This window comes from Gossypium raimondii, chromosome 3 (genome assembly GCF_025698545.1).
Source record: "Gossypium raimondii isolate GPD5lz chromosome 3, ASM2569854v1, whole genome shotgun sequence".
NCBI lineage: Eukaryota > Viridiplantae > Streptophyta > Magnoliopsida > Malvales > Malvaceae > Gossypium > Gossypium raimondii.
The window spans coordinates 1607364-1618035 of record NC_068567.1 but is presented as its reverse complement, the minus strand read 5'-3'; the positions used below and the strand labels follow the sequence as shown (position 1 = coordinate 1618035).

General features: G+C 29.1%; 1 protein-coding gene across 1 annotated transcript; it reads right to left on the bottom strand.

The window, feature by feature from the left end:
* Positions 1-5232: 5232 nt before the first annotated feature.
* LOC105796416 (PTI1-like tyrosine-protein kinase 3) lies at positions 5233-8722 on the bottom strand. Its single transcript, XM_012626128.2, has 8 exons — positions 8531-8722; positions 7746-7914; positions 6926-7179; positions 6670-6796; positions 6304-6577; positions 6054-6186; positions 5879-5965; positions 5233-5769 (listed from the first exon to the last, which is right to left on the bottom strand). The coding sequence occupies exons 2-8, from the start codon at positions 7837-7839 to the stop codon at positions 5644-5646; spliced, it is 1095 nt and encodes a 364-aa protein (XP_012481582.1). The 5' UTR covers positions 7840-7914; positions 8531-8722; the 3' UTR covers positions 5233-5643.
* Between the last annotated feature and the right edge of the window lie 1950 nt (positions 8723-10672).

The window sequence follows — 10672 nt, the reverse complement described above, 5'->3', positions numbered from 1 at the left end:
TGTAACGTTGGTAGTAATATTAGAACGTTTTTAACATTACAAGCAGAGTGGCATCTAGCAATGTATGATTGTCACCCAAGTTAGAAGAAGTCGTGATGTGACATAATTTTTTCAAATTAGAAAGAAATCGGATTAAATCTTTCTGTTGAACTGATTTAGATTGAATCAACTGAACAAATACAGTACTATTCATCTTAAACTGCACCTGCTTAAGATCAAGGCTTCAAGTAGCTTTATGAGTATTAAGGGAAATTTTTTATTTTATTTTTTTTAAAATTGAAGTGCACAATTAATGCAAAACAATGGTAAAATGTAAAATATTATTTATAAATATTTTATGCTCGTTTATTTAATAAATACTTATTTTCATATCTCATAATTAAATTAAAATTAAAATATTTTATTATTTTAATAAAATGATGTCAAATTATAATTAATTCCAACTTATTTTATTCAACAAAATAAATAATTGGATTGCCTCCCACCAAACTCCCAAATGGAACATTAATCAAATAAAAGTTCAAAAATAATTAATATAAGGTCAAACTACATCAAATATTTTACGTTTAAAATACAATATTTAATTTTTAAGCACTAAAATATATATTTATTTTATAAATAATAAATTATTATATGGAGTTAATACTATTATTTTCCTCACACCTGTTTTATTTTATTTTATTTATCATGCTTTAAATTATTTCGTATTTTGTATTTACTTGTAATTATATATATTCTGATCATATGCATTTTTTTTGGCATAATGCCCAAAACTAGACATAGTCCCTCTTCAACCTATAAATAGGAGAATAATACGCTGAAACGCATTCGAATCTATATATTCCTTCATTGACAACAATGTTCGTGCCAATTAAACTAACACTCAATCGACATTTATAATTTTATATTAATAAAATACTTCCAACTGAAAGCTTTTTCAATTTATACGGCATAAAGAGTTTCCAGCTAGAAGCGTTTTCGTTATTTCGGTCTAATCTAGTAAATATTTTTTAAAAGAATGGGCGTTTTTGGGAAATTTACTCGTATGCCTTTATAATAGAAGGATTAAATTCAGAAAGAAATTATAGTACATGGACTTTATATAGGATTTGACCAAAAAAAAAAAGGTGCAAACCAAAAACTCAACATGAAGTAAATGTTATAAAAGAAGGACATATGAGTGACACGTGTACATCTTTAAGGACAAGCAAAGAATACGCCAAAATACACAAAGAAAATGGTACCCCTTTAATAAAAAGAAAAATAGTTTTTTTTTTAGAGGAAACGAATATTTGATGATTTTAAAATACTCATTTTAATATTAGTTTTAAGAATAATTTTTTATTTTTTCGAGAGAAGTACATAAAGTATCGTACGTTTTAAGATGATGGACTCTTCAACAAGTTTAGTATTGTCTCTAGCATGGGTCGAAGTTAGAAATATGCTTTAAAGAAATTAGAGATGAATCATAAATTTTTGAAGGAGTAAAATGTAATTTTATCATTATATTAATTTGTAATTTTATAAACTTCAAAAAGGATTAAAAGGCATATTTACCATTTTTGGAGTCAAGACTCAAGTGCTCGAAGATGTGGCAAGTTTGCCAAAGAGGAACAATGTCTAGAATTACCCATAGCCCTTTCCCAACCGATAAATAAAAGGGTAATGCGTTTCAGCGAATTTGAATCCACCTCCTTCTACATTAACAACAATGCTCATGCCAATCAAACTAAGACTCAGTCAACAATTATACATGATTTTTTATTTATATAATAAATTATAAAAACATGTGTAAAATAAAAATGTTAAAATATGCTATAATTCATTGTACTCTTTTGTATATTTGGAATTTAGTCATTGCACTTTATTTTTAAGAATTTAGTTTCTATATTTTTAAAATTTTAAAATTCAGTTCTAACTGTTATTTATTAAAATTATTTTGTTAAATTTAAGTTCATTACCACGTCGTTTTTTTAGTTATATCGCTACCAAAAGAGTATTATTTTATTTCAAAATGTTACCCTAACAAATTTAACAAAAAAATTAACAGTATTAACAAATAGACCTAAATTTTGAACTCTAAAAAGCAGAGAGACTAAATTCTTGAAATAAAAATACAGAGACTAAATTTTAAATTTGTGAAGAATACAGGGACTTATGGCCGTTTTAACCAAATAAAAACTAAAGAAAATCCAAATGAATACTTTACGAGTGTAAAGAGAAACTATCCTTTCGACTTTTATAGAAGCCCTTACCTTTTTTTAGTATTTATTTTTATCTGTATCGAATGCAAATAGTATTTTGTTTCGTTTAATTTTAGGGTTAATTTCATTAAAATTTTCAAATTGATCCAAAATTTATGTCAAAATATCAACATCCTAACAATCAAGTAATTTATCATGTACTAATTTATAATTTCATTATTTTTAAAGAATTTAACGGAAAATTTTTCATTTTGAGGGTAAAGTGCAATTTGATTATTTATTAGTTTTACTTCAATCATTTATTAAGGGATATGGGGCTCGCAGGGTCCGGTCCTCCTATATGATTCATTTAAATTTTTTATAAATTTAAAGTAGTAAAGGTAAAACTACACTTTTACTCTCTAAAAATATAGAATTTTGATTTAATTCTTTAAAAATTATAAAAATGTAGTCTATTAAAATGGTAGAATTGTATTTTTTTCTATCGTAAAAATTATAATTTCGACCCCTAAAAGATTTTTTGGTTTCACCCTTGGGGGAGGCCCTATCTGCTCTTTAAATTTGCCCTTGACAGCTCAAATATATTCTATATATATTCTCATCCGTATTGGCGTTTTGTCCAACAGATAGGTTGTTGAAAAGTGTTGGTTGATACAATATCGGAATGTTGAAAATTTAATTAGTATATTTTAAAATCTAGAGACCAAGTTAAAACATATGTGATAATTTAAAAATGTTGATTCAATTAACCCTTATTTTTAGAAGGAATAATTATATATTTTAGAAATAAACAAAATTAATACAATGTACGCTAAGTCCATGTTTAACCACAATTTTTATTAACGCAGTATGCTTACTTTTTCCTTTTCAGCAAGCATTAAGCTCACTTATAGTCCTTTTTGATGTGTTGTACTGTTTACATTCGGTTAGGATAAAAATAGCGGTAGCAGTAATATTAATTACTGCAGCAATAGAGATTAGATTTACGGTATAAGGCAAAAAAAAGAGTTAAATGTAATGCATTAACACGCACCGCCCATCTAAAAGGGTCCTTAATATACAAGTTATACAATATTAATATATATTTAGCCTGCAAGTTATGGTAAAAAAATTAAGATATATTTATTGAAAAAACTAAATACAATAAGTTCTAACATATATACATGAATTCCGAGTCAGAATCAAAACCAGCAAAAAATCGTCTCGTCTCGAATCAAGCAACAAAAAAAGAAGTCCAATAATTCCTTGTCTCGAAATCGAATGTCCATACCCATCATCCAAACTTCATCGCTATTTATTTTTTTACATTGGGCTCGTAAATATAAATGTCAAATATTAATAATTTTTATAAAAAAATTTGACAAAAACAAAAGAAAATTGTAATAACACATCATCACACGTACCTTCACTTATTTCTTGCAAAATTGAAAAACTTTACGATGAAATGATGAAGGGAAACCCGACAGGGGCGACCTGAGAACACATGAAACGAACCATATCGAAATCGAAAAACAATCACATGTGTTCTAAGATCGACCCGGTCGGATTCCTCCACCTCTGTTTCCCCCCAAACATTGGGTAATGTAGATATTTTAGTTGAGGATAGATGAATTTATATAAACAACTTAGAGAGATCAAATTTGCAGTAAAATTAGTACATTTGTTATGAAATGTACTACACAATAATGCAACAGTACAAGTCTTTATTGCCAAACAATTCAATTGAATGTTGTCAAGTACAACTATTGTACTCCATAATTAGTAACCTCTCTGGAATTTGTACTATCACAATTGTAAAAGTAATCATATAATATTAAAATATAATAACAATTATGTTAGGAAACATTGAATAATAATATAATAATATTATATTCATAACTTTCATTACTCATCTGAAATTTAAAATTTCTTATATTTTTATTTTTAATTTTTTTATTAAATTTTAGCTTTATTAGCATGGACATTGTTATCAATGTAGGAGGACGTGTATTCAAATGCGTTGATTTGAAAGGTTTCATGCTTCCATAGTTGACATTTGAAAGGTTCGGATTATAGATCCTATCCTGTTGATTTGGCTTGTAAAATTAAGTTGAATTTGATTGAAGATTTTAAAACTTGATTGATTTTCCGGATTAAAGAATTTGATAATTTTTTTCAATTTGGTCTTTAATTTTTTTTTGTTTTACATTAATTTTAGATTTTAACATTTTTTTTTGATTCTTCAATGTATCTATTGGAGCGAGCCTAATGATTAATCTTTCGTGTTCAATAGGCTCATTTAGGTAGTAGACGCTAACCACAAGTTTTAAAGCTACATTATACCTAGAGTGAAGATTAAACTCTCAACCACTAGTTAAGATAAGAGAGAACCTAGTCATCCCAACTAACTCCGGTGGTTGAACTTTAACAATTTTTCTCAATTTAGACCATGAATTTGGATTTTGTTAAAGTATGATAAAATGACACTATGAATTTATACCAAATTACCTACAAATTTTTAAAAATATAAACTAAATATTATTAAAATATTATAAATTTTTTAATTTTTTTAATTTGAAGTAATAACGTGACAAGCTAAGAGTGACATCTTTCTATCTTAGTAGAATACAAGTTAGAGAGTAAATAATAAGAAAAACTACAAAGTTCTAGGACTAATATGAAAATGAATGTTCAAACAAAAGATGAAAAATTATAAATTTAGGGACTAAAATTTAATAAAACGTAGATTTTATATAAAAAAATCCAATTATTTTCGGAAGAAAAATAAAATCTCAACATTTAATCTTCATAAGAGGGTGGTTGTGACTAAAAACCAGTTTCAAACCTTTAAAAATTAGAATAAATGGAATTAAATTTGGATTGAATTAATTCAAAATAAAATTTTATGTTAACATCGAATAGGTTTCAATCAATCATTCGAATTTATCATTATAATTTATTTAAAATTATTTTCGAGTTCAAGTTATTGATGTTTTATAATCAAATCGCGGTGTTTCAGATTTAGAAAACCTCCATGGAAGATAAGACATCATCAACAAACCACATGCTACAAACGCTTCGATTAGTTCCAATCATTCTAAGCGAAAATATTCATACAAATTTACGAACCACGACGAAGAAAACGAAAAAAATGATACAAACCAAACTATACTCACCGACACGACCCAATCCCTCAGTCACAACCCAATCCCTCGGTCAATTTTACGACTACATCCGAAAAAACACGACATTACGAGTCCGAAAAAACCCGGCAACTGACAGATACTAAACAGACCAAACCCAATCCTACACTTGAATGTTATATAGGAAGGAATAGAAAAACGTATATAATTAATATTTAGTGATCAGATGAAAATCTGTATTTTGATTACGAAACCAAACTATCAAAAGTTGATGAAATTTCGATAAATGGCGAAGAAACTTGGATTCCTCTGCTGTTTTAAGTCTCCAGCGCTGGTACTGGCACTGGAGCCTTCAACAGCGGTTGGAGAGCCTTGACGACGATGCTCATGTTTGGACGGAACTCAGATTCATACTGCACGCATAATGCCGCCACAGCTGCCAACTGCATCAACAGAAACATAACGAAATCGTCAAACACCAAAACCCATCCCGTTTTTTATGCTAGAAAAGCAAACTCATGCAAGTTACACAGAAACGGAAAAAGAATATACCTTAGCAACTGCTTTGGGAGGATACTCTCCCTTCAGTTTTGGATCTACGCATTGTTTGACTTTATCTTCGCTCAGTCTTGGAGTAGCCTAAAATTGGAAAAAAAACGAAATGTTTTAAGTGTTGGTCGAGTTTAAAGTGAAAAGATAAAATAAAGAAGAGAAAGCAATATCGCACCCAGGTAACGAGACTCTGCTGTCCACGAGGCATTGTGTGGTCAACAGGTTTCCTCCCTGTAAGAAGCTCTAAAAGGACAACCCCGAAACTGTAAACATCACTCTTCTGCGTCAACTGCCCGGTCATTGCATACCTACAAAACGATAGCCTCACAAAATAAGTTCCCATCTTGAATATCCAGCAACTGGCAATGACTGGTTGGTTCGGAAAAGAAATGAACAATGATATAAAGCAGCTTAAGATAGCATACTCAGGTGCATGATAGCCGAAGGTTCCCAAAACACGAGTAGAATGAAGACGAGCAGCCATGTCAGGAGCCTGGTTTGAGAGGTTAAAATCTGCAATCTTCGCTTTGAAGTCTTCAAAAAGAAGGACATTGCTAGATCTAATATCTCTGTGGATAATCGAAGGTTGAACCTTCTCGTGCAAATATTCCAAGCCCCTTGCTGCATCAACCGCAATTCTTACCCTCTGCATCCAGTCAAGAACCGGACCAGGTTGTGCCCCTTGAACTCCCTTCCTTCCTGTGATTCCCAAAACAAGAAACGAAAAATGTCAAACTAAACGAGCCTAACCTATATCAGGAATCGATATTAAATGTGATGGTTTCACAAACCATGCAATATGTCATGAAGTGAACCCATTGTTGCAAACTCGTAAGCAAGCACACGGAGATTTCCTTCAACACAGTAACCTTGCAACTCTACAAAATTGTCATGCTTCAATCTTGAAACCATGGAAACCTAAAAACAAAGAAAATTCAAGCAGCGGATGTGTCAAGAAACAAGGGGAAAACATGACATAACAAGAACCTGAATATTTGAACTACAATTAATTATACGAGACCCCCTTCAGTCAAATTTCTTACACACCTGGGTCAAAAACTCCACATTCGACTCAGACTCAGTGGAAACATCAAGCTTTTTCACAGCCACAGCTTTTCCATTGTTCAAGCTGGCATAATAAACTCTTCCATAAGAACCCTCACCAATCAAAGCCTTTGATCCAAAATTGTCCGTTTTCTCTTTCAAGTCTTCCAACGATAGTGCAGGAACTTCGATAGGTGGTGGTGATTTTTGCACTTCAGGTTTGACAGGAGCTGCCACCCTTGAGTTTCTATGATTTCCTGAAAGACCGTGACATAAGCAACGACAATTTATTCCAAATACAAAGCAGGCAAACAGAAAAATGATAGAAGTCGAACAATTAAATGGTCATAAGATTTTATTTTATTTTTTGTTAAGAAGACAGCTAAAACAATCATCTTACCTTAGCAAGTAAAAGCCAAATATAAAGCGAATAAAGCAATCTAAATCGACTCCTAATTCTTGCCTAAATGCTCATGGTGGACTAGAGATGTAAAAGTTCCGGTATGAAATTCAATGATTAGTGTGCAAGGCAGATCTAAACCAAAATTATGAAACAAAAGGCATACGATAAGAAAATAATGAACTTAGTTGGCATATACTAAATGATGTCTAGTACTTAATACTTTCAGGCAAAGAACTAATAAATACAAATATGCCCGAGTCTCATTTCTATTAAACCGGGGATGGTAAATACGCTTAAGATCTTCAGTAAATGTTAGTAACATCTATATTTGTAAGAACATAATGATATCATACACACTGCCAAAAGATTCCTAACAGTAAATCAGAATTACTGAATCAAGTTAGTGACAAAGTAGCATACCATCTGTATGATCCTTGGGGGCTTTCAAGTGCTCATTTTCATGTGCTTGGTAACTCTCCTCTGCTTGACAGGAACAGCAAAGCCAACGACGCATCCTTGATCGTTTCTTCAAATACAAATCGTCTGTATTTCCTAGTTGATCGAAGTTGCCTCTACTAGGTGCATGTGCCTGCGTAATTCCACAATATATACATTCATGATCCAAATTAAACATTGCTAAACAAATCTTTTTAACATAATATTATGTTATAAGAATTCAGAATTTACAACAAAATTGCATTTCAATTACTTATATCAAGAGAATCAACAGCAATGTTGGATCAAAAGCAGATGAAATACAACTTGAATTTTAACACACAAAAGAAGCTAAAAATACTATTGAATTAATCATAATTATTAATTAATTAAATGTCAAAAGATGAATTGTAAGATAAAAGAGACTCGTTAAGCTTTACCACCGAACCACGCCGATTATACTCGTTTTCCATTAAGCAAAGAGAAATTAAAGATCAAAAACCAAACCAAACAAAAATCAAACAAAAACCCAGAAAAATTAAACCCCAATTCCGAAATGGGCCGCTTCAATTTCAAGAAAGAAGTCAAAGAATCAAAAGATAAATGAAACCCTTAAATTTTTTTTTCGAAATGAGAAAGAAATAAGGAGGTAAAAATAATTGTTTGATACAAAACAAAAAAGCAGAGAGGCAGATAAGCAAACGGAAAAATACAGCTTTCATGAAATTAAAGGATTAAAATTGGGGGGATAAAAACAAGAAAAATAATACCTGGATTTCCCCTCTATTTTCTCTCTTTAATCGTTGGAAGAAACTTTATCTTCCTCTTTCTAGGGTTTGTTAACAGTTGTATTGGGTTTTTGGATGAAGGGATTGTTCTAAAGAGAGAAAATAGAGAGGAAAAAAAAACAGAGAGAGATAAACAAAGAAGTTGAAAAGAATTTTAATTTTTAAAGGCAGTTTTCTTTCTTATGCTTTTTGTTTGTTTGTTTTGAAAGAAAATGAGAGAAAATTACAAAAAAATAAATAAATAAAGTAAAATTGACAGAGAGGCAACGCGGGGAAAGGTGATTAAGAAAAATTAAAATAATGAAACGGAATATTTTCTTTAAATATGGGTTAATTATGCTCTTAGTCCAATTATTTATATTAGAAATCCTATCATATACATATACATGTAAAAACTACAAATTTGACCCAAGATAATATTTTATGTTAAAAGTTTTTTAAATTTATTTAAGAATTATTATTGGTGAAACACAGATTAAGTCTCTGCTAATTTTAATTCTTTTATTTAAAACTATATAAAAGTATAAAAGATAAAAAATCACCAATATAATAGTAATAGATATTTAATAAAAGGGTATATCAGTCATTTCTTAATCAAGTTGGTATCCAGTTAACTCGTGACATCAACTCAATTAAGGGTTTTATTGATAGTAATTCTAGGCACACAAATTTAGTGAGAGAAAATATTTATGTTTAAAGTTATTTTTAAAAATTACTTAAGAATTATTATTGGTGTAGTGGTAACAAATTTGTTTATAAATTCATCAAACACGACACATCGGTTCATCTTTAGATATGTTAATTTTTATTATTATTTAAACACAATATAAAAATATGAAAAGACAAAACACCACCAAAATAATATATTATTAATCATTTACTAACCGAAATGGTACCTAATTAACCCATGACACTAACTCGATCGACATCTTCGTTTTTTAGTTTTACTTTTGATTTTTAAATTTAATATAAACTATATTTTTAATAGTTTTGATTTGTTTCTTATTATTTGGTTTTATTATTATATTTGTTTGTATTTATTCCCAAAAATAGAATAAGAATATTGATTTCCTCTATTACCATACTTTCTTTTTCTTAGCTTTTGCCTTTGAAGGAATAATGAATGAGTGGTGGAGGCAGCATAATCAGTTATTTCTTTCCTTTTATTTCTTGTTTTTATACTTAAATTTAATTATATAGATATATATTTTAATTTTATATTAAATAATAATTTTAACTTTTGAACCAATTTAGGTTTTGCTTATAAATCTTGACTCGATTTAATTCAATTTGTAGGCATTTTAATGGTTTAATTCTACCACAATTCAGATACGCTTTGAATATTTAAAATTTAGTGTTTCGGTTTTAATTTTAAGAATTTAGTCTCTCGACTTGTTTGATTAGTAAATTAAAGTTAAATGGGAAATATTATTAATTAATTTTTGTTAAATTTGAAATATGTTATCAATTTTAATTTTTAAATCGAATATGAGAATGTCACGTACTCGATTTTAATGAAAACCAATTAATAGTATTATTAATTGAATTTTAATTTTCATATCAACCAGGTAGATGGACTAAATTCTAAAAAATAAAAATAAATAATTAAAATTTAAAAATCAAAAGTATAAAGATTAAGGGCATATTTAACCCTGTTTTAATACACATATTTATTTAACCCAAATAAAAAAAATTCCCAACTAGATTCGATTCGGTTCACCCAAAAAATTAATTTTTAAAAAGTAATTAAAATATTAAAAATATATTATTTTAAATTTAAAAATTAAAAATATTTGTTCAAACTTAACCCAAATTCGACGAAGTGAGCCAGTCGGCAGTGGACAGATGTACCTATGAATGGGGTGTAATTATTTATGAAATAAGATATAGGGGGGGGCCTTGATTAGGACATGAATGGGAAGAGTGTGTTGGATGTCTAAGCTAATATCCCCATTGGTCTCTTTTCATCATTGCAATGTAATAATATGTCTCTTAATTATTTTCATATTTATTTATTTTTATTGAAATACTTTTTTTATGGAAGCCCTTTTTCTTTATTAATATAATGTACTTTAATTATTAAAGTGGAATGAAAACAAAATATCAATTTATTTAGATAAATAT